This window comes from Perognathus longimembris, chromosome 2 (assembly GCF_023159225.1).
Source record: "Perognathus longimembris pacificus isolate PPM17 chromosome 2, ASM2315922v1, whole genome shotgun sequence".
Lineage (NCBI taxonomy): Eukaryota > Metazoa > Chordata > Mammalia > Rodentia > Heteromyidae > Perognathus > Perognathus longimembris.
The window spans coordinates 126,568,761-126,594,038 of NC_063162.1; the positions used below are offsets into that span (position 1 = coordinate 126,568,761).

Here is a 25,278-nt window from a genome sequence, read left to right on the forward strand (position 1 = left end):
TGAGCAAAGGAGCAGGATTTGAGCCAGAAAGTGTTGTCTGTGCTGAGGGTAAAGAGAAAGGAGGTGTTATTGAGAAATTCTGGATCCTGGCTTCAGGAATCCTGAGCATAATGTAAGGGAGATGAGATATTAATGAACCCTAAGAACATATGATGTTCTTTATCCTGGAACTAAAAGGAGTTAGGGAAACCTAGAGCCCACTTAACAACCTACCCTAAAAGGGATGAGAATCCGTTTTAGAAGGTGCTAGTTTTGAGTCCTAAGCTCATTGAACTACATTAGGAGAATCAGATATTTTCCCCTTTATCTGAAGTCAGTTTTGTGATGAGACAGTAGCAGTTCCCTAAAGGAATGGCTGGGTACCAAGCAGATGAAATTTGTCTCACACCAATTTCTGCATGTAGGCAGTGTCATGAAATATATTGGATTTTACAATGGAATTCTATATTGTAGTACAGTCTGGCAGGGAAATGAGGAAATTGTAGAATGTGAATACATGTCCTTTTTTTGTTCAGGTTGCATACTGTTATTTTTTTAACCTTCATAGAAGTTGAAAAAAATATTTAGACTTTAGAAGTTTTCATGCAATTGTTATATCACAGTTGTAACTACTTTCAACGTGCCATATGTAACTAGCCTCTATTTTTGATGATCTTGTATCACCTGTGGTTGTACCTACACTTTCTCTGTATCTTATCTGAGTATATTGGAAACCAGGTATACTGGTATTAGAACTAGGAAATTGGAAGGGAATACCAAAATCGAGAGACACAGGGTAAAAAAAAGACCAAACAACTACAAAGACCAAACAACTACAAAAGCAATACTTACTGTTTGGTGTAAATGAACTGAACAACTCATGGAAGGGGGGGGGAGAGGGGGAAGGGGGAAGGGGGGATGAGGGACAAGGTAACAAACAGTACAAGAAATGTATCCAATGCCTAATGTATGAAACTGTAACCTCTCTGTAATTCAGTTTGATAATACTATATATATATATATATATATAAAGTTTTCATGCAGTCTAAGAGATACCCTTCAACTAGGTCCTAGAGAGCTTAACCTAAGATAATTTCTCCTACTGAAATCCCTAGAAAAAGAATTTCATTGCTAGGCTAACTAGCTCATTCTTATTTAGTTGCTGACAGTGATCTTGAAAATGGGTGTCTTTGTCTTTGTTTTTAATGAGGCCCCCTTCCCTTGGATTATAGCAAGTTATCATATTGCTGTGACCTCTTTCCACCTTCTTGCATTTAATTGTTGCCTGTGACATTTTCTGAGTGCCTTCCCTCCTCTCTGAGCATGTGGGGAAATGTGGGAGCTACACTTTGTCCAAGCAGTCACCAGTGGTGCTGGAAAGAGCCTGTTTGGAAGTTGAATTCGCTTTCATTATTTTTTTTTACAAAAAATATTTATTTTAATCTTTTAATGGCTGGACAAGGGGCGTATGATTTAACACATATTTATGTGTAAAGTGCATCCTTATCAGTCAACTCTTTCATCATTCTCCCCCTTCCCAACTCTCCCTTTCTTCTACCAGTCACATCAAGTTTTCCATTTCTGTTTCCAGAAATGTACCTTATGACTGTAATTGTCCCTTCTTTGCCCATTCATCCATCAGCCTCCCATTCAAAACATGTTTCAGTTTCCTCGTAAGAAAAGAAAAAGGGCAGCAAGGTGAACTTTTATTTGTATTTTTTTTTTTTTGGTGGGGGGTTAGGGGGTAGTCCTGGGCCTTGAACTCAGAGCCTGAGCACTGTCCCTGGCTGTTTTTTTTTTTTGCTCAAGGCTAGCACTCTGCCACTTGAGCCACAGCGCCACTTCTGGGCATTTTCTGTATATGTGGTGCTGGGGAATTGAACCCAGGGATTCATGTATAGGAGCACTCTAGCCACTAGGCCATATTCCCAGCCCCGCGAACTTTTATTGGTTCGGAAAGCCTGAGAAGGGCAACCAAGTCTCCTTCAGCACCCCCACTCCCCTGTAAAACTAGGGTCTCTTTCAATACTAGTCAGAAAAAGTGAAGTCAGGTGGGGCGGGTGGAAGATGGGTGAGATGGAGCCAGGGTGGGAGAGCAATGTTATTTTGCCTGAGGAGTATTAAGGTCTCAACAGCATCTGTGTCCATCAGGAGTGTCAGCCTCATATACGACTTTGGTCTAAGGCTGTCTTCCAAGACCACTAGTTAGGTTTGTTCAGGGGGTAGGGGAGGGGAGATGGTTCAGCAGGGTCAGTAGCAAGGACAGTTCTAAGGTAAGACTTTCAGAGGGGCAGGTAAGTGCTTTCAGTTTAAAGTTTTTTCCATCATTCCTGATATTCATTTTGTCATACTGTTAATTATTCAAAGATTTACACCATAGAGTATCACTCCTGCATCTACTGTACTTTAGTAAGCTTGAGCATGTATGTCTGTATACAAGCATATGCCCCTGTATGCACTTACAGCAGAGACGGGGGTTTGTGAGAGGAAAACATTAGCTCTTTGTTGTTCTGGGCCTGACTTACTTCACTCAGTATGAGGTTTTTGTTGTTGTTGTTGTTGTTTTTATTTTATTCAAGATCCATGCATTTCTCTGCAAATGACGTAATTCCATTTCTCCTGCTGGCTGAATAAATTTCTGCCCTAAATGTGATACTGCATGCTTCAGGATGAGGGTGTATTTCCTTCATCATGAAAGAAGCAGTAAGTAGAATAAAACACCCATCTGCTACAAAGGCTACTCCATATCATCTTGGCACTCATCCCTTCAGGCTGACAGAAAGCCAGATATTTAGCCTAGAAGAAATAAACTCCTTTCTCTGAATTTGTGTTTTCTGATTTTTTCACCTGAGGGATTCCTACTCTTGCCCAAAGGAAGGATGTGTGAGGTGCTTTAAAATAGAAGACATTCAGAAATACAACCAGTTCTAATCATTCGAATACATAAGTTGATTATTGTAAGGAAATTACAAGTGAGTGGAAAAGAAACAGTGCCCCTTTGCAAATTGCCCTGGTGAGTTCTTTCATGTAAGCACTGCTAACAAATCGAGGTTCTTGTTACACTAGCTTCACTTTCAAGTTGTGTTTAGAAATAGGGAAGGCAGTTATTTTTTCTTCATCACCATACTTTTGGTGATGTTTACACTTTTGAGAGTATTCTGGCAATGGTCGTTTTCATCAGGAAGAGACAAGCAGGGCTGCATGTAAGCTTTGGGGGCCATTTTCAAGGCTCTTCTTCCAAAGAACAAGTTGTAGTGTGGCTTTGGTTGCATAGTGACTAAGTGTCATAAAATTTAAAAAGGGACATTGGAGAAAAGCTTACAATTTGACATTTGAAATATGGAATAGTCTTGTCTGGTGGTTTGCTCAGGTGCTTTTGCAAAGCCAGTTGATCTTTTTCACTCTTAAGCAGTAGTTGGATCGAGGAGATTACATTGCTGTGTCCTTCCTCTCTATGCTTATCAGGCTAAGTTACCAAGGATCCTTGGTTTACTATTATAAAGAAAAACCAACCATTTACTATCATAGGGGCATAATATAGATGACCTCCCAACCCTGACCTTAAAGTCAAAAATTTGCACACAGTTCTCTTTTCTAACCCTTATTGACATTTTGACATGATGCAAGTTCTGAAGTACCTCTGGGTTGAAGTCATCTCTAAAATGGGAAATTAATATTGTCTACATAAGAAGTATTTTATGAGATTTTGAAGGTTTAAACAAGAAGCAATAATCTATTCTTAGCATTCAACCACTTTTGTAGTTACTATTGTTAGAGTTTTCATAATGTAAAAATAGTATTTTCACATAAAATTAAAGTATTTTTCAATACTATAAAATAATATTCTTCACACATTAATTCTTTACTGAAAAGCATGTCATTTGGGTTGCAGGCTTGCTCTCTAAGCTTTGCACTCTCATCTTAATCTATCAAGGACAGGTAGTGGCCATGACATAAATTCATGACTTTCTGTGACTTACATATAGTCTTCCAAACAGTTGTATTTAGATGTTTTCTATGATCAAAAGCAAGAACAAATATAAAGTATACAGTATTCACTTGGAACTGCCATTTACACACTGGATGTCATCTCTGGCTAAACAATGTGTTACTCACAAAAGATTTGTTTGAAAGTTATATCAACAAAGTGTTAAGTGGAATTGAAAGTGCAGTTTATTGCATTTTTTAGATTTTTTTCTCATACATAATAATAGATCCATGTTGTTTTTCCTTTAACAGATGGGCTTAGGCCATGAACAAGGATTTGGAGCCCCCTGTCTAAAGTGCAAAGAATGTGAAGGATTTGAACTACACTTCTGGAGGTAATGTCTTGAAAACTGTAGCATCAGCACCTTTAACTCTGTAACAGTAATTCTTCAGATGGCGCTCACTTTTTATGTATTCTCAGGCATTGTTGTTAAGTTGCAGGTCTGTTATATTCTGAAAAATTAACAAAGACTAAAGCTGCTCTATATTCCGGTCATTAATCTGTGGTTTTGGTTTGTTTTGCTAGTAAAAGGATTTTAATTCAGGGCTTCACACTTACTGGCTTGCTTGTTTGGCTGCTAATGTACCACTTGAGTCTTGCCTTTAGCCTAGCTTTTTTTTTTATCTCTTTCTCATATATATATATATATACATATATATATAAATATATATATGTATATATATATATTTATTATCAAACTGAATTACAGAGAGGTTACAGTTTCATACATTAGGCATTGGATACATTTCTTGTACTGTTTGTTATTTTTTGGAGCTGGAATCTTGTAGACTTCTATGCCTCACCTGGCTTTAAATTGTGATCCTCCAAATCTCAGCCTCCTTATAAGGAGTAGCTAGAACTACAGGTGTGAACCACGAGAGCACCAGCTTCTGAGATACGTTTTGTTTTTTGTTTGTTTATCTTGTTTTTGTCAGTAGTGGGCCTAGGTGCTGTCCCTGAACTTTTTTGCGCAGGCTAGCCCTTGCCCACTTTGAGCCACAGTGCCACTTCTGGCTCTTTGGTAGTTAATTGGAGATAAGAGTCTCAAGGACTTTATTGACCAGATTGGCTTCAAACCATGATCCTCAAATCTCAGCCTCCTAAATATCTAGGATTACAGACATGAACCACTGGTCCTGGACCCTGGTTAGTTTTGACGGAGTGGATTAGACAAAAAACACTGTTTAGAGCTGTTTGATTTATTTGCTACTTTTAATTTTACCTATGAGTCTAAAATACTGAATATTCCTTTTTTGAGTAAGCATATAAGTTTGTGGTAATTGCCTGGATTGTTTATTAATTGAATCATGATTCTTAACGATTGCTTATATCATCTCATTCCTGTATTTTGTGCTGAATAGTATGAATACTTAATTGATCATTTACATATTTTATTAAGAAAAAATAATTTATTGCTAGTGCCTTGGTTTGAATAAATTATATGCATCTGAGAAATAGTTATTATATACTAGATCTTAGGCAAAAATGTAAATTTTTGATAGATCTTATTTTAATATTATTCGATTTTAGTACTGGGGTTTGAACTGAGGACTTTGCACTTGGTTGGCCTGCTTGCTCAACTGACAATCTCTACCACATGAGCCAGCCTCCAGCTTGGCCTTTTGCTGGTTATTTTGGTGATAGAATCTCTTAGACTTTTCTTCCCAAGCTTGGCTTTAAGAGCAATCCTCTGGATCCTGGGTAGCTAGGATTAAGACTTCAGCCCCAAATACCTCGCTTTGTTTGAATGTTTTCCAACTAATTTTGTGTTTTGTGTTTTTTCCAAATAATTTTTGTATTTTGCATATCTATTCTTAATCAGTGCCTACCAAGATCATTACAGTATTTTCATGTGTCTGCTCAAAGTTAGAACCAGCATATTCTTGCTAGAAGAAAAAAAATTGATCAGTCAAATAATAGACTAGCAGCTGCATTGTAACAATGAGCTTCATTTAACAACTACCTCTGTATTACAGATTTCCATAGGAAACTCTAGAATAAACAATCTAATCAAACATTATGGTTGTGTAAGTTTCAGGAGGATGTAAGAATAATTGGGTTTACTAGTCTTCTTTAAAATTTAATTTATTTACTAAATCTTAAACAGTCATTTGTTTATAAAAGGATAATTACAAAACCTCAGTCTTCCCAGAAATGATGATACAATATTTTTAGAGAGCTTAGGATTTTCCAGAGAGTTTTTTCCAAATTCCAGGCTTAAGTACCTCTTCCTTGTGCTGTCTCTCAGAACACAGAGCAGTTAATCATATGCCTCTTGGGATCTAAACACAAAATAGTTTTCATGCATTATAATACAATTGCCCCTCAGAAGCCAGCTCCTGTACATACCACAATCAACAGATTCTCGAGTCTCTTGTATTAAGTTGTAGCGTTTGCATGTAACCTACTGATTTTTCACAATACCTAATGCTATGTAAATAGTTATTATTGTGTATCATAAAGTAAGATCAATAATTTTAAAGGTCTGTATATGTTCTGTACATATACAACTTTCAAAAAATAGTTTCCATCTGCTGTTGAGTTCATGGATGCAGAACCAAAAGATACTGGGCTATTCCAATTTTTATTGTATCCAGCACTTTTTCTGTATGCATAACAATTCTAGAGGGATTACAGCACCCTCTGCTGGGCATAGTTTTTACTTTGTAATTGTAATATCTTTTTAGTTCAACCATGCAATTGCTAAATACTGCGAATGAGATTTTAAAAGTCCACTCCTAAGAAATAATTGCCTGTTTTGTTTGGTCTATATTACCTTTGTGTTTCAGATTACTACAATCTAACTCTTTCAGGTTAAAAAATACTAGGCAAGAGCAAATGTCTATGACATGAAGCCACCTTTTTATTTTTGTTTCATTACATAAGTTCATTTAATAAACTGGGGATAGCCTTTGAGTCTAAGAGTCATAAAACACTAGGGTGCCGGCCTTAAACTTAGCTGCCATTGATATAATCCATCCAGATGGTTTTTCTTAGTTCTGTCATCTTCTTGGCATGAGTCCAGACATACTTGTCCGTTCATATTCTTGATCATTTTCTGACTTTTTTTTTTTTTTTACTGTAACTGCAAGAGCAGAGGCAGACGCCTTTGACCCCCAGATCCAGCCATGTCTTTGAGGCAAAATGTTCTAGATTATTAGTCCTGAGTCTAACAAAGATTGCACCTGTAGTCTAGGGGTCATAGGTCCTGTTTCCCACTTAGCCTCCTCCTTCATTTGTGGTGATCCTTGACTTCGAGGATCCTTTGAGCTTCTCAGACACAGTTAGCAAACCTGAGTTTAACTGTCCTCCATCTCCATCAGTGGCCCTTCCGTAACTGTGGACAGGTATGCTGAAAATGTGGAAATGAGTGCTATTATGTTCTTCCTATAGCTTGAGCCCCTGGACTTACTCTTTTCAGGCAGTCTTTGGCCTTTGATGGCAGGCAGACCTCATTATTTGACCTCTATTTGCTTTCTCAGCCTCTCTCACTTAGTTTGGAGTGATCCTTGCTCTTCCCTGAAATTTTCTGCATTTCTTAATTCTTTATATCCTTGCTTGGGAAGACCTTACCTCCCACATCCAGGAAACAAAAAGCCTTGCTATCCAGCTTCTGAGAGGTATGTCTTGTACCCAGGTTACTCTGCTGAGGAAACCAACAAAACATAGACCTGGTAGTTTAAGCATAGCTTATTTTCAGGAGACTGGAAAGTCTAAAAATTGGGTGGTTGAGTTTTGGTAAGGGTTCTTCTTTCTTTCTGCTTTGTCAACAGCCTCCTTCCTTCCTTCATTCCTTTTTTCTTTCTTTCCTTCGTGTGTGTGTGTGTGTGTGTGTGTGTGTGTGTGTGTGTGTGTTGGTACTAATGGTACTGGGGTTTGAATTCAGACCTTACATTCCTGCTTTTTAGCCTTTTCACTCAAGGCTCACACTCTACCACTTAGACCACATGGCCACTCCTTTTCACTCAAGGCTGACACTCTACCACTTAAACCACATGGCCACTTCAGATTCATTTTTTCTTTTTCTGTTGCTTTTTGTTTGCTGGTCAGTTGGAGATAAATGTCTGCATATTTTTCTGCAATGGCTTCCTGTGAACCACAGTTCTTAGTTCCTGGCCTCCTGAGTATCTAGGATTAATGACATGAGCCAATGGGTACACCTGACTTAGCCACTTTCTACATTGTGAATCCTCACATGGTTTTCTACCTGAGTGTGTGTGTGTGTGTGTGTGTGTGTGTGTGTGTGTGTGTGTGTGTGTATGAAGACAGAGGGAGAGAGGGAGGGGGGAGAAAAAGGGGGAAAAAGTATTCTCTTCAAACTTCAAGCTGTATTACAAAGCTATAGTAATAAAAACAGTTTGGTATTGGCACAAGAACAGGCCTGAGGACCAGTGGAACAGAACTGAAAACCCAGAAATGAACCCGCAGAACTGTGCCTACTTAAACTTTATGATAAAGAAGCTAAAAAAAATAGGATGGAAGAAAGACAGCCTCTTCAACAAATGGTGCTGGCAAAACTGGTTCAACACCTGTAACAAACTAAAACTGGATCCTTATATATCACCCTGCACCAAAATCAATTCCAAATGGATCAAACACCTTGAAACACCGTGAAAACACGAGGGAGGAGGTAACAAGTTGGATAAGAAATATGAAATGTGCTCACTGCCTTACATATGAAACTGTAACCCCTCTATACTTCACTTTGACAATAAAGAAAAAAAGTATTCTCTTATTCTTTTCTTTCTTGGTCACAAATTCTGTCTACCCTTTTCTTATGACCTCATTGAACTTTATGCCTTGTAAAAATAAAAAAAGGCCTAAAATCCAATATAGTCACATTAGGAGTTAAGGATATATGTTTTTAGTCAAAAACATCTCCTTCCCCTGCTTCCACACATCTTCACTGGAGAGATAGTTTCCCCCTTTAGCCTACTGAATACAGGTGGAAGTCAGGAAATGACTATTCAGAGCTCATGCTTTGTCATCTCCTTGCTCTCCAGCGGTCCCTCCTGTTACCCTATTGCTGAACACAAGATTGCCAACTGATGTGGGCAGAATCCTAGGGCCTAGCCCTGTCCACTGAAGAGTGGAGAATGGCTAAAGAGGGGTAAATAGTAGAAACCAGTTTAGACTATGTCACAGAAGTTGAAAAAGGGCTTTAAAAGATGAATTCTTAAACCTAGGAAAATTTAGAGAAGAAATTGCAACTTTGCAACATAGTCAGACTTTTATTTTATAGATCAAAGAACTGAAACTCCAAAAAGTCCAAATGATTTGCTTGACTAAAACACCTATCAATTAACTTAACATTCCTTTATTCTTTTTTTTTTTTTTGCCAGTCCTGGGCCTTGAACTCAGGGCCTGAGCACTGTCCCTGGCTTCTTTTTGCTCAAGGCTAGCACTCTGCCACTTGAGCCACAGCGCCACTTCTGGCCGTTTCCTGTATATGTGGTGCTGGGGAATTGAACCCCAGGCTTCATGTATAGGAGGCAAGCACTCTTGCCACTAGGCCATATCCCCAGCCCCTCCTTTGTTCTTTTGATTAAAAGTGTGGCTGACTAGGAAGGGAAGAGTATTGGTTGGCCAAGCTAGTCTTCCACCTACCCCCTCTCCTACCAATCCTCCCTCCCCAAAACAAAGTGCAGGAAAAGAATCTGCTCCCAAGTTCATTCCTGCTGCTGATAGAATTTGATTCTTTGTGGTTGGAGAAATAAGCTCCCTGTTTCCTTTAAGGCTATCAGCTGAAGGTTGCTCTCAAATTCAAGAAACCTGTCATCATTTGACATAGAGCCCCTTCCATATACCCCCAATGCCAACTTTATTTTGTGCTTATGCTTAAAATACCTTTGGTTTCTTTAATCTCTCTGACATCCTCTTCTCCTTCTAGCTATAGAAAATGTATTGCTTTTTACAGACTTGACTAGATTATCTCATTCACAGATACAGTAACATCATCATGGGAGTGGTGCCAGGGAAAAGGTTTTAGTGCCTGTCTTAAGAGTTCTGCTTACTTTATGTACTTGACTGTACCTAATTTTCCTAATACTCACTTTGCACATAAGAATTTTGAATGAAGAGAAATGTAAGTCCTTCCCTTCTTAAGTATGCCAGTGACTACAAGACTAGATGAAGAAGAACATTTGGCAAAGCCTGATTACTATAGGGGAAAAATACTTCTCTCTATTGACCTATATCTAGACATAAATATTTCGGCAATGTTTGAGGCAAACCCAAGATTTCAAGTAGTTCATAGTCAATAATATAGCAGCAGCTATATAGAAATATCATTGTAGCCTTAGATCACTTATCATAGAAGTAACAGAATTACTATTTTGCCTTACCTGGGTAAAATTCTTCCAATAAAAATTGCATTTTAGGGGAAAAAACCCACCAAATTTATTACTTGATTATACCACACATCTGGTCAAAATTTCTAATTAATGAGAACTGGCAGAAAAGTGACAATTTCCTACCATAAGTGGCTTAATACTTGCATTAAATGCTAGAACAGAGGCCCATGTTCAAGTCCATATATGTCTATCCCTGTTACAAAAGGGCAGCTCCCAGCCCTTTTAAATTACAGTTTGTAGTTGTATCCTGGCCTTGCCTTTAAATCACTGTGATTACTGGCAGCATGTCAAGACATCCTTGTTTCTGCTACTTGCTGGAAATATAACAGTTTTTATGAATAGTGATATCAAAAAAATTCTCTTTCAGGCAGATGGATAGTTTCTTTACTGCTCTTAGCTTGGGACTCTAAATCTATTTTTTTCTGTGGTTTTGCTCTCTTTCTCAGACTTAAGAATTCTCAAGATTGTTACATCAAGTTTTCAGTACGCCCTTTTGGCTTGTCCTGGATATTAATATTTTGCACATGTATGTATGTTAGCTGCTAAATATTTTTGTATACATAACTTTTTAGTGCAAATTCAGAACAGTTTTGAACATGAAACAGAAAATGCACAGATTTCCACAGTGGTTAGCTCCTGGTGCCTGGACCTGGTTTTATGGGTGTCTTTTCTGCGTAGTGGTTTGTATCTGGCTCTTCTCATTTGAAAGTGGGACTGCAGTGTAAGGTTGCTGCCAGGATGTGGTCACCTCCAGCTGCTGCTGTGATGACAGCTCCAGCTCAATGGACCGGCCTGTCATTTTGAGTCACATTCTTACTAAGCATTCTTTAACCATAACTCATATAGGGGAATAAGATTACAAAAGAGGGGTCCACTTACAGTTAAGACTTAAAATGAATAATGAATCAAACGTAGGATTTATCTACCTAGAAAACTGATAATTGAGCACATGTGACTGTTTTAGTTATTTCGGTTCCCCTGATCACTGTTGCTGGTGTGGTTTTCTTAACCTGATTTTACTTGTCAAATACATGCACATTGGGTACATAAGAAAATAGGCTACTTCTGAATGTGCATCTCCCAGAAAGTGGCCAAGAGAAATCAACAATTGTAGAGATGGCTAATAGAAACATTTATATGTAGTATTTTCATAAGAAATACCATTTGGCTTAACAATGCTCTAGCTTGCCATAGCTCATGCTTTAGAAACCAACAGGCTTTGTTTCCTTAACTTTGTATTTTATTGTTCATTCTCCAACGTCTAAAACCTGACTTCTTAGTTTTCAGTGTACATGTTATACTGGTATAGAAGTGGACCATAAATATTTTCAAAGTCTAGACTTTATGACCTTCATCCTTAAAGTAATATCACATTGCTCATTATTAGAATGCATGCCACAGATCACAGCTATATAAGGACCTATTTAGCAGTATGAGGGATAAATTCCTACACAACCTATTCTTACCACCCATGAAGATATTTAAGTCTGAGCCAACAGCAATGTGAAAGTTTTGTAAATAATCCCATTGTTCTTGGTAACTGAAAAACAAGAATAAAGACCACACTGTATAGTAGAATAATATACTCCTTTCCACTAGATGGGAGTATGAGATTACCAGATGGAAGAAAGAATCTTTTATAGCTGTAATAAAATATGCCAATTCTCCATATTTTTTTTAACCAAATAAAGTTTCCTGACCAAAGTGCACAAGGGCAAAAGCTGCTGCTGCCTCTTCCTCCTTTCTTTTCCTTCCTTTCCTCCACACACTAAATAAGATCTAATATTTTGAATTTATATGCTGAGAATTTTAAGAAAACTCAGGACACAAAAATATGTTATTATTTGATGATTTGTTATTTGGCAAAATGATTCATTTAAGGTTTTTGTAATTTGATTTTATTTTAGGTATGGGGAAATCTGATGGTTTATGTTAAATTTTAATTCCAGAAAACTTATTAAACTTTTCTTAATGATTATATATTACAGTTCTTTTTTTAATGAGTCATACCATCTGTGAATAACTACAGTCTAGTCTCTTCCTTTCTGATGAGTGCTTATAACTTCTGTTGCTTTTGCATTTTCTTACAATTCTGACCAGTACCGATTGAACAATATTAATAACAAGATAGTTTCTCATTACTTGGAGTTATGTGCTAAGTATACCTTGTATATGTTATAAACACACATGTTCATGCTTATGTGTGCATATATGTACCTACAAATGGATATGTGTATAGGCATGTCATGAACATATGTAGGTCTAGCTTCTAAATATGAGGGAAAATATATGACTCAAGACTGGCTTATTCTGCTTAATATTATGGTCTCTGTCTCCTCTATCCACTTACCTTCAAACAACATAATTTTATTGTTTATAGCTAAATAATATCCTTGTGTATACCACATTTTTTAGTACATCCATCCATTCATTTATTTAAAAAAAAATTGCTCATCTGAGCTAAGCACTGTTGGCTCACACCTGTAATCCTAGCTACTCAGGAGGGTGAGATCTGAGGATCGCAGTTCAAATCCAGCTCGGTCAGAAATGTCCATAAGACTCTTATCATAGACAAAGCTCAAGTGGTACAGTGCTAGCCTTGAGCAAAAGGAGCTCAGGGGCCGTGCCCAGGCCCAGAGTTCAAACCTTAGGACTGGCCAAAAAAGAAAAAAAAAGAAAAATATTCATCTGTCATAGGCATCTGGACTGTTTTCAAGGATTATTTTGAATAGTGCAGTAAACATGATTATACAGGTGCTTGTATTATATCTTCGCTGACATTGCTTTGGATACATGGATAGCATCACTGGATTGTATGTTAATTCCATTTCTTTCTTTTTTTTTTTTTTTTGAGGAAGCTCCATACTGCTTCCTGTAGTGCTTCTATTAATTCACACTCTCACCAAAATGGTTTGTATATGTGCCTTTATTAAATCCTGATTTACATTGCTCTGGATACATGCTCAGTTATAGCAATTGTATGTTAATTCTATTTAGGAGCCTCTATACTGCTTTCCATAGTGCTCGCATTAATTTACATTCTCACCAACTTTTATATCTCACCAGCATTTGTTTGTGTGCTTAATTACAGTCCTTCTGACAAGTGAGATGAAATCGCAGTTTTGTTTTGATTTTAATTTATTTTGCTAACAGGATATTGAGCCTTTCTTCATGTTTTTATTGCCATTTGTATTTCATTTTTGGAGAATTAGCTGCTTAATTTTTTTATTTATGAAGTTGCTGATTCTTTAGTATTTTTTAATCTCCTTCTAGATTTTAGTTATTAGTTTCCTGTTTTCCTGTCACATATATAGTTCATAAACATTTTTTCCCCATTTTTTAGGCTGTTCCTGTGGTTTGACTGTTTCTTTAGGTTTTGTTTTTTCTTTTAATTATGTTTCTTTACTGTTTTTTCTTCACCATGCAGACATTTTTTAGTTAGAATGTCAGATGCAGTTTCATTTGTCAGTCTTTTCTCTTGGGGAGCTATTGGAGTTCTAATTAGGAACTTATTGTCTATACCTATATGTTCCAGTATTTTTCCTGTTCATTCTTAATAGTAGTTTCAAAGTTTCAAGTATTACATTAAGATCTTTGATCCACTTTGAATTGATATTAATGAGAAACATATGTGTGGATATGTCTTTTTCCTTGCATTTGTTGGAGATGCTGTCTTTCCTTTTCGGTTTTGAGACTCAGAACTCAGATGTCAGTCAGTAGTCACATGGATTTATTTCTGATTCTTGTGTTCCACTGCTTTTATGTCTGTTTTGGTGTCAATGTCATGCTGGGTTGTTTGTTTTGTGCCAGAGTGGGCTTTGAACTCAGGGCCCATGTCCCTTAGCTTCCCTTCTTCCCTCCCTCCCTTTCTCTCTTTCTTTTGGTGTTGGTTGATTGGAGACAAGAATCTCACAAACTTTTCTACTTGGGCTGGCTTTGAACCAAGATTCTGAGATCTGAGCCTTCTGCGTAGCTAAAATTACAGGCTTGTGAGCCATTGCCATCCGACACTATCTCTAATTTTCTCATGTGGGCACTGAAGTCTATAAACTTTCCTTTTAGCACCGTTTCCCACACATTCTAATAAATTTTCATTATTTGAATCTAAGAATTGTTTGCATTTATTTTCTGAATTCTTTTATAACCCGTTTATCATTTAAAAGTGTTGCTCAATTTCCATGTGTTTGGGTGGTTTTTGTACTTTGCTATTGATACTAGTGATTTTGCTTAGCTCTATGATAATCTTCATTGACAGTCTTTTGTGTAATAATATTTTTTATGGAGAAATGTTCTGGATATTCTGATGAGAATGGAATGTTGAAATTCCTAGTATTATTGCATTTAGACTATCTGTTCCTTTATGCTTAGGAGAGTTTGTTTGCTAAACTTAAGTACAACAATGTTTGGTACATATTTTGGAATTTTGTATAATCTTGCTCGATTATTCTTCTTATTGGTATGTAGTGACCTTTTTCACCTCTGATTTGTGCTTAAAATATACTTTGTCAGTTAAGAGAACAGCTACCCTTACTTGCTTTCCAGTTCTGCCTGCCTGCTAGGCTGGGTGTATGTGGCTCAAGTAGTAGAAGACTTGTCATAAACAAGAAAGCATGTTTGGGGTATCTTTTTATATCCTTTTACTTTTAGTTAGTGAATGTGGGGTGTGTGTGTGTGTGTGTGTGTGTGTGTGTGTGTGTGTGTTTGAGTGTGCAGTGTATTTCTTATAGAAAACAGATTGTTTGATCCTGCTTATTGATTCAGTTACACAGTAAGTGTCTTTTGATTAGAGTTAATTTTATTTGTAATTTTATTTTATTTATGACTGAGAGGTATTTTCTTTGTTTGTTTGTTATTTGGGTTTTTGTTTTTTTGTTTTTTTTTGCCAGTCCTGGGGCTTGAACTCAAGGCCTGAGCACTGTCCCTGGCTTCTTTTTGCTCAAGGCTAGCACTCTACCACTTGAGCCACAGTGCCACTTCCATTTTTTTCTATATATATGGTGCTTAAGAATCGAACCCAGGGCTTCATGTATACGAGGCAAGCACTTTACCACTAGGCCATATTCCCAGCCTGAGAGATTATTTTCTGATTCCTGTTTTTCTTTCGGTTGCTTCACAACTTGATTCTAGTATTACTTGTTCTTTACTTTTACCATTGTGTATCTTTTGGTTTTTGCTGCTTTACTGAGTCAAATGTGTTTAGTACTTTTCTATCTCCAATATAGTCTCCTTTTGAATTTCATTCTTCCCTGGCCTGGGTTTGTCACTTCTTTCTCTTCTGTGTGTAATAGCCCAGAAGTACCTTCTGCAATGTTGGCTTGGTAGACAGGAACTGCTTTAGTTTATCTTTATTCTAGAGGATTTTTTTTTCAACCAAAATTGCTGGATATAGTATTTTGGTTGGAAAGTATTATCCTTCTAAGCTTGAACTACTTTTCTCTATGTTCTTCTGGCTTTTATTCTCTCCTGGCTGACAAATTGAGGTGGTTCTTCTATTTTACCTTAGGATGAAAGCTGATCTCTTGCATCTTTCAGTATCCTTTCTTTAGTCTTCATATGTTGATTATTATACGATATACAGTTCTTTGTGATCATGTCTGTTTGGAGTTTAAAATGCCTCCTGTATATGGGTGCTATACCATTATCTAGATTTGGGAAATTGACTGCTATCTTTTTTGTTCCTGTTGCTGTTGTTGGTTTTTTTTTGTTGTTGTTTTTGTCAGTCATGGGGCTTGAACTCTGGGCTTGGGAACTGTTCCTCGGCTCTTCAGCTTAAGGCTAGTGCTCTGCAACATTGAAACACAGCACCACTTCCAGTTTTCTGGTGATTGATTGTAGATAAGAGTCTTAGGGACCTTCCTGCCAGGGCTGGCTTTGAACCATGATCCTCAGATTTCAGCCTTCTGAGTAGCTAGGATTACAGGCCTGAGCCACCAGCGCCCAACTGATGAATTCTTAGGTTTAGTCTTTTGAGCATGTTTCAGAGTTCTTATATGTTGCAATAGTAGGTATTCATTTTTTCTTTGTTATTGTGTGAGCATAAGATCATTTCAATCTGCCTTGTATGTGTGATGGTTTTTCTTCTTGATACTGTCTGCTGGTAATACTATCCACAGTGGTTTTATTTGATTTATTGTATTTTTCTTTTCTAACATTTCTATTTAGTATTATTTTTCATAATCTCCATTTTCTTTCTGAATTTCTTTAATAAGTTGTTGACTTTCTGATCTAGGCACTAATTGATTTTCTCATTTGATTTATCTGTTTATTTGAATCCTCGAGGTTATTATTATTTTAATTTTTTTCTGAACTCTGATATTGAAGCCAGTTATTATTTTTTATTTTAGTAGTTGAGCTGTTGTGAGATTTTTTGAAGGAGTGGTGGTACCTTTCGAATTTAAATTTTTGTTGTGATTTGCACATCTTGTATTCATAACTTTCATTGCCTTCTTCATCTTGGAGAGATCAGTTTAGTAATATAGCTAGATTCTTTTAAACTTTTCTTCTGAAGCTTGTGATTCTCCTTTCTTTTCTGCTGTCCTGCTACCTCCTTTGTGAGTTGCAAAGCTTTTCTTCCCTCTCTTATTAGCTGTCTAACTTTTTCTAGTTTTTGGAGTCAAAACAATGTATACTCTAATCTTGCCTCAATCTGTCCTCTTGAGTATTTAAAACTACAGTTTTCCTGTTTATCGTCTCTATCACTTTTTCCTGCTTACTGTTTCTGGCAGACTCATTCCTTAGTCCTGAATAATTAATAATAATAATAATAGCAGCCAGTCCTGGTGCTTGAACTTAGGGCCTACGTCCTGTCTCTGAGTGACTTTTGTTAAAGGCTGGTAGTGCTCTACCACTTGAGCCCACAGCACCATTTTCAGATTTTCCTGAGTAGTTAATTGGAGATAAGGATCTCATGGGCTTTTCTGCCAAAACTAGCTTCAAACTGTGATCCTCAAATCTCAGCCTCCTAAGTAGCTAGAATTTAGGGGTGAGCCACCAGTGCCCAGTACTCAATTTTTCTTCCCACTATTTTCTTTTTTTTTTTTTGGCCCAGGAGACAAAGATGATCTATTCAACTCATATGCCTATGTATTCCCTGATTCCTAAACTTGTATTTTCTGCCAGGCTAGTTCTTTTAACATTTTTTTCATATAATACAAAAATGTTTTACTTGTAAAAAGTACAAAAACAAATTCTTGTTATGAATCCAATAATTATATTTGCTACATACTTTTAAAATTATCTTTAAGTAGTTGTACAAAGTGGTTGCCATTGCCATTTAACAAAGCAGTTTATGAACGCAATGTATCTTGATCAGTGCCACCCCTTTCAACATTCTCACCCGTCCCTTCTAACCTTTCCCTCACTCTTCTTAATTTTGTAGGAAATATACATTGAATTTTTGACTGCTTTCTCCCTCTCCTCTTCATCTTTTCTCTATCTTACAGATGTTTCAAAATGAATAAGTTTAAGGCTTAATGGATAACTTGGAGGCTTTCACTAACCTTCTGTGCACCTACCCCTTACCTCAAATCTATTTCACTTTTGTGATTATTGTTTCTTTATGGAGGGGGTACTAGGGTTTGATGTTTGTATGTATGCATGGATGCATACATGTATGTGTATATGTATGTATTTTGGTGGGAGAATCAGAGTACTGGTGAGGTTCAGACATAACCCTTTGAACTTTCTAGCCATTACCTGATTTTTCAAAGTCTTACAAAGCAAGTACAATTTTTTGCATTAATTTCTTTTTAAATTTATGGATATTCACTTCTCCCCCTAAAAGTATTACCTGTACATACCTTTATGTAGAGAATATATTTTGTAAGTATTTTCTGAACCATAAATGCATGCTCATGCTTTGTTACTATTGATTCTCCTTACATAATTACTTCCTTGTTGTTGCCTAAATTATAGAAAAGTATGTCGCAACTGCAAGTGTGGCCAAGAAGAGCATGATGTCCTTTTGAGCAATGAAGAGGATCAAAAAGTGGGGAAGCTTTTTGAAGACACGAAGTATACCACCTTGATTGCAAAGCTAAAATCTGATGGAGTTCCCATGTACAAGCGTAATGTTATGATACTGACCAATCCTGTTCCTGCCAAGAAGAATGTCTCCATCAATACCGTTACCTATGAATGGGCTCCTCCTGTCCAGAATCAGGCATTGGTAAATAAAATTGGGAGAAGGTTTCATTTATTGAAGTTCCTAGGATTATGTATTTAGGATACTTTCTTAAGTGATCTGGTCAATCTCACACTGCATCAATTATTTTTCTGAAGTTGCCATTACTTTCACTTCTACCTACCATTACAGTCTTTGGAAACTAAGATTAGATACCTCATAGACTTTATTGGACTACCTAGATATGTTGGTTTTTTTTTTTCAGGTTTATTTTGGTGTCATTTTTAGGAAATGGTTTAATGTTTCTAATGATTAATAATTCTTCTGGTTTACACTTGGGAAAATTTCTGTCAAAATAGTATGGAATATCTAAAGCATGGAATTCCTGCCACTGTTTAAAAGTGAACAAAATATATTCAGCTTTTTGTATTTCTTTTACTATATAAGGCCAAAAAATGCAGTTTGGTATTAAGCTCTTCCCACTATTATGACAGCTAGATGAAACATTTGGAAGTTTTTTAGGAGGATTAGTTAAGAGGCTTAAAGTGAATCTTGTGATATATTTGTGATATTTTTTAATGATGAAATGTTTTTTGATTACAATGTATTGATCTGTAAACCATCCTAACAATGCATGAAAGTTATAATCCTTTTCAATCTTACATTTATTGATTTAGCTAAGTAGTAGTTCAGTTGTTTTTACAAACTGAAAAGAATGTCATAGAGAAAAATATGTGGATTATCCCCCTAAATCTATTTAAAGTACCATTTATAGTGTGTTAACATTTCAAAGTACTTTTATAGGATGAGGATAAATTCATACTAGTGGATAAAACCTGCTTCTTTCTTAATAACTTGTTCCTCATGGTTGTTAGAGACTGCACTGCCTGATGGCGAGGGCTTCTTCTCTCAGTTAACATGGGTCTCCCTGTGGTTCAGGCTAGACAGTACATGCAGATGCTGCCAAAAGACAAGCAACCAGTGGCAGGCTCTGAGGGGGCGCAGTACCGGAAGAAGCAGCTGGCAAAGCAGCTCCCCGCGCATGACCAGGATCCTTCAAAGTGCCATGAATTGTCTCCCAGTGAGGTGAAGGAGATGGAGCAGTTTGTGAAGAAATACAAGAATGAGGCTCTGGGAGTAGGAGATGTCACACTCCCCTGTGAGATGAACGCCCAGGGCCCTGACAAAGTGCATATCTCCGCTGGGGACAGAAGCACCCCAGCAGCAGTGGGAGCCCTGGAGAAGAAGCCTTCTGATGACAAAAAGTCCCAATATGTACGTAGACTGGTCAGACGGTTGGTCTAGTTTGTGTATTTTACAGGTTCTTTCCCTTTTGTCCATCTTTTCTGTGGTGCTGTTGTTCCTCTGTTTCTATAAGTAATAGATATAGGAAAGACATTGAAAAAAATTAATATAAATTTGTCTTAGAGAGTTTGAACCATCTATCTAAAGTCAATTCAACTGAATAAATGTGAATATTACGTGGGCACAGTAGTCAGCATTGGTTAGAGGACAACATACCGGTTTACTATCAGTTTTGAAAGATAATTTTGGTGTTTATTCCTTCCCAGAAATTAGGACAGTATGAGCTTAGAGTTATTCAGCCTTGCTTGTGAGTCTGTGCCTAAATTTTAGACTTAAATTTATGTGGCTGAATTTCCAAAATAAATTTTCTCATTTATTCATTCATTTATTTGTGTTTATATGTTTATTCGGTGGTATTAGGAATTGAACCTAGGTTCTTGTGATTGCTAGACAGGGCTATTCCACTTGAGCCTTGGTCCCAGTCTTTTGCTTTTCGTTTTTTTCTAGACAGGGTCTTATACTAACTTAGCCCTGGCTGGCCTCCAGCCAAAATTCGCCTTTTTCTGCCTCCTCAAAATCCTCCTGTGTATGTAGTGAAGTATTTTTCTAATGATTTGAAATTAGAAGACAATTGTGACACAAATGGAGAAACCATAAAGACTATACTTGCTGTGCTTTGTCTTTCAGAGATCCATTTAGCACATAAACTAGTAAGGCTTAGTTTTGAAGGGAATTTACTAATAAGCTCTAAGATAACCATTTTTTACAAGAATTCAGGTAAAATTCAGTTGAAAATTACTACTAGCCTTTCCTATAAGTGAATTTGTTCCAGGAAACAGTGCTTTATTACACTTAGGATGGAAGAAGTAAACTGAACAGCCTAGAGACAGACAAGAGATTGTGTTATATGCAAGTATCAATACCTTATTTATCATCTAGATGATACAGATTGATAGTTGCAGTAGAAATTACTTGTCTCGAAGTTGTGGCTCTGAATTCCTCCCGACACTGAGAATGATGAATGCCATTCTTCTCTTTTAGTCTTGCCACTGCTGCAAACTGACTATGAAAGAAGGAGACCCAGCCATCTATGCTGAAAGGGCTGGCTATGATAAGCTGTGGCACCCAGCTTGTTTCATCTGCAGCAGCTGTGGCGAACTCCTGGTTGACATGATATATTTCTGGAAGAACGGGAAGCTGTACTGTGGCAGACATTACTGTGACAGTGAGAAGCCCAGATGTGCTGGTTGTGATGAGGTATGTTCTTGGGGTATGAGGTATGTCCTCCACATGGAGGATCTGTCTTGTATCCTTTATGGCTGCTGTATCCAGAAGACAAGCAGGAATTCGGTATACATCCAAAAATGTCATTCATTCTGGTATCTGTCTTAGTTTTGTTGACTAATAAAAGACTGTCCTGAAACTAAAGGTTGATACAAACTAGATAATAGCATGAGTCCAAGCTTAATGTTATCATTTTCAGACATTAAGCACCAAGAAAGTATCTGATTTGCTTATCAATATTAAATGCCTTACTGTCTAAAGAAGCTAGCTTTGCCCTTGGTTAAGAAAATGAATTCATCTTATTTTCTCCTTTTCCCAGCTGATATTCAGCAATGAATATACCCAAGCAGAAAGCCAGAATTGGCATCTGAAACACTTCTGCTGCTTTGACTGTGACAACATCCTCGCAGGTGAAATATATGTGATAGTCAATGATAAGCCCACGTGCAAGCACTGCTATGTGAAGAACCATGCTGTGGTGAGTCTGTGGAGACATCATTGTCTCAGCCTTCTTTGTGACTTGCATTTTTGCCTCTCTATGCCTCTTAAAAATGGGGAGCATGGCTGGAGATGTATCTCTTGGTAGAGCACTGTCCTGGCACACATAAGGCCCTGGGTTGGATCTTTAGCACTACAAGAAAACAAAATGCTTCTCTTGTTTAGGGTTGGGGATTTAGCTCAGTGGAAGATTGCTTGGCTGGAAAGGAAAGGAGCATGTCCTTTTACATAAAACACAGCTGGTTTCACCACAGGGTGTTACAGATCTGGCAATTCCAAAATAATACATGTATTGGCTATGAGCCACCTCAAAATGGGTCATTCTTCCTGCCCATTTACAGTATAATTCTGTCTGCTTGGGAAAATCCTTAATGGGAAAGATTGAGTAATCTCATGAGTACAGATCAGATCCTAGTTGAATAATTATACTTAGTCACTGTTTTATATCTGTAGCCCTATTTGAATGTATATAGTTTCTTCATATTGCTGGACCACCCAGTAGGATTTTGGTTTTGGTCCGTGGAGATTATATAGTGTGTGTTCCTTAAATTCTTATTGAATTGATTTAATCTAGCCTAATTTGACCTGCATATTTAGATTCATTGTATGGACCAGGTACTTAATGTTGAGAGTGTGTTGTTTTTTTTTTTTTTTGGCCAGTCCTGGGCCTTGGACTCAGGGCCTGAGCACTGTCCCTGGCTTCTTCCCGCTCAAGGCTAGCACTCTGCCACTTGAGCCACAGCGCAGCTTCTGGCCGTTTTCTGTATATGTGGTGCTGGGGAATCGAACCTAGGGCCTCGTGTATCCGAGGCAGGCACTCTTGCCACTAGGCTATATCCCCAGCCCTGAGAGTGTGTTTTTTTATTGCTTACACAGAGATGCTATTGTGTGACTGCCAAGAGATAGGTAATATAGGTCCAAGGTAAAAAGTTTATCATCAGAAGTATCATTTACTTGCTTTTTTTGTTTTGCCAGTACTAGAGCGCAAATTTAGGGTCTCTGACTCTTGCTTAACTTTTTCACTCTATCATTTGAGCAATAGCTCTACTTCTGGCTCTTCACTGGCTTAGAACTGGGATCCTCAGATTTTAGCATAGTGATAGCTGGGATTACAGGTTTAAGCCCACCAACATCACCCCCCCCCTTTTTTTTAAACTGTTATTTGCAACAAACCATACTAGTTACAGCTATCAATTAGGGGAATGTCTTGGTTAAGGAATAAAATGGTGTTTTGGGGGTTTCAGTCCTTAGTTACTTTGAACATGATTTAATTTACTAGTGTCTAGAAAATAATGGTGTTAATAATCTCATACGCTATAGATAAGACTGGTGAAATTACTGCCTCAAAGGTTTAATAAGTGAAAAAAATATCATCTTGAAAGCTTCTTTTTGTTTACCATTGGGCAATCTATTATAATAGAATACACTGGAACCAAATGCAGTGTTTTGAAATTTGGTGTCAAGACATTCTATCTTAAACACCATGGAGCTATCTTGCAAGTTTCAAATCACCTGTTTGGATTGACTTGCTGTTTCTTGCTGTACTCAGCATATAAATTGAATCCCAACTAATGATGGTTGGCTAAAGAGGCTCACTGCGCGATCACTCTCAGTTGTATATTTTTGGTGTAAACATGTTCAGTTTATCCAGTAGTGAAAATATTCCTGCCATAGTTTGATCCCTCACTCCCTTTCTCTTGCTTGTATTATTCCCGAGCAGGTGTGTCAAGGATGCCACAATGCCATTGATCCGGAGGTTCAGCGGGTGACCTACAACAACTTCAACTGGCACGCATCCACTGAGTGCTTTCTGTGCTCTTGCTGCAGCAAGTGTCTCATTGGACAGAAGTTCATGCCTGTGGAAGGGATGGTTTTCTGTTCAGTGGAGTGTAAAAGGATGCTGTCTTAGGAGGGGAGCGCCAAGCAATACTGAGCCGTAACTATCCAAAGCGGCCTGCATTTCAACAATAGAATACAATTAAAAAAATCTGTAAAGGCAACCAGAATAGTCTGGTCTCTGTATTTTTTTCTTACCAATTTTTTTATCTCAATTTTAAAACCTGCTTTAAGCATCTGATTTTTTTAAGCGGTAAAGAACTTTTGATTTCCTAATGTGAAATCTTAGTTGAAAGTTTTCATTTAATCAATCTTCATGCTCCTATACCCTGGTGCCAAGCAATATACATAAATATTACATAAAAGAGATACTGACCTAAATGAATGGCGAGCATGTCTAATTCTATACTCTTTTTTTTCTCCATTCATGTATAAAATGAAAAGGAAATGAAATTTATCCTGAGGCCAACACTTTACATTTATCGCTCATCTTATCACTGAACTTTATAATACACAGTGAGTGCTTTTTATAAGAGAAAATAAAAATTCAGCACAATGTGTTCAGCTGTTTTAATGCCTACGTATTTGCTGTTTTCTGATTTAGGCAGAGGTGGCATTTTCTTTATTGCATTTCTCTATATTTACCTTACCTCTCAGTTTTCTTTTGTTACCTGGTGACCTCCATCTGTGGCCTTGAATATTTTATTATCACATATGGCATAACAATATGCACATTTTTTACTTTTAGTGATCTTTGTCTTGGAACATAAAAGCTAAGCCACACATTTATATTATTTTCAAACCAAAGAACATGTATAGTATTATTGTACCTAGGAAACCATAACTTTTACTGATTGCACTTGCCTACCATGGTTTAAATAGATATTTGCATGACTTTTAATCCCATTTTTGATACCTCTGAGCCTGTTGATAGATATATAGAATGTGCTTGCCTATATACATCTATCTTTATTTCTTATGTTTAGTTTCTTATATTTTTCTAAAAGCACATAACTATGCACTACAAATTCAAGATGGAATGAGTGATATGTATATTATTTTAAAATAAAGTTTCTTTCATTTTAAGAATTGTCTTTTTTCTCATCCTTTTGTAGTTAAACATCTCTTACAGCAGAGGGCGATGTCTCCAAGCATACCAATAAGGCTGCTTCTGACAGCACAGAACAGTAACTAGACTTCCCTTTGCAGTGAAGGATTCAGATGATCCTTTGAATCAGGGCCTTTGGTTATATTAAGGTCTTGTAGGAGATTGTAACTACCTAGAAATGTGTCATTGTAATTGAAGTTTTGGAAGACTATAGTTGAATCTAACAAGATTCTCTAACACTTGAGTACAACTCTGTCTTGTAGTTTCCCAAGAGCTGTTTTAGTGGCAACCAACTGTGAGAAAGGAAACAGTGGGGAACAGTAGTAGATTCTCTTAATATTAGCAGACACCAAAGGTGTTTATCTGGGGGATTGTACTTTTTCTGATCTATACTCAAGAAAATTTAGTTTATGTTATTATTTTTTTAATCTGTTGGTCTTTTGGATAGTGCTCCTATTTATCTTACACACACACATACACAGGCACACTCTGTACAGGTATACACATTTTTACTCTGCCTTGCCCAGCCATGAAAGTTATGTTTTGAAGCTTGACCATGGTATATAAGAAAGTGACCTAATATCACAATATCACAGAATGTCCATAAGTGGCTACAAAATTTAATGGCTGCTTATCATTTTAGCCTTTGACTTAAATAGTATCAGTTATGCTTTCCATAAAGGTGAACAGCTTACTTTTCCCAGACATGGGCTAATTAGGAATAAACTAAGGCAGAACCCCTTCCATACTAACATAGCCAAGTCTTCCTGTGTCTACCAGCCTGACAGGATTGGGTTGTAGAAAT

General features: G+C 37.1%; 1 protein-coding gene across 1 annotated transcript in view; it reads left to right on the forward strand.

The window, feature by feature from the left end:
- Positions 1-24,454, forward strand: part of Tes (testin LIM domain protein) — a 39,816-nt gene extending 15,362 nt beyond the window's left edge. The window contains exons 2-7 of the mRNA XM_048340102.1: positions 4,219-4,301; positions 18,235-18,487; positions 19,382-19,717; positions 20,789-21,004; positions 21,351-21,509; positions 23,250-24,454. Of these exons, the coding sequence (XP_048196059.1) occupies positions 4,219-4,301; positions 18,235-18,487; positions 19,382-19,717; positions 20,789-21,004; positions 21,351-21,509; positions 23,250-23,438 (1,236 nt within the window). The 3' untranslated portion in view covers positions 23,439-24,454. The remainder of the gene's footprint in view (positions 1-4,218; positions 4,302-18,234; positions 18,488-19,381; positions 19,718-20,788; positions 21,005-21,350; positions 21,510-23,249) is intronic.
- Positions 24,455-25,278: the final 824 nt, after the last annotated feature.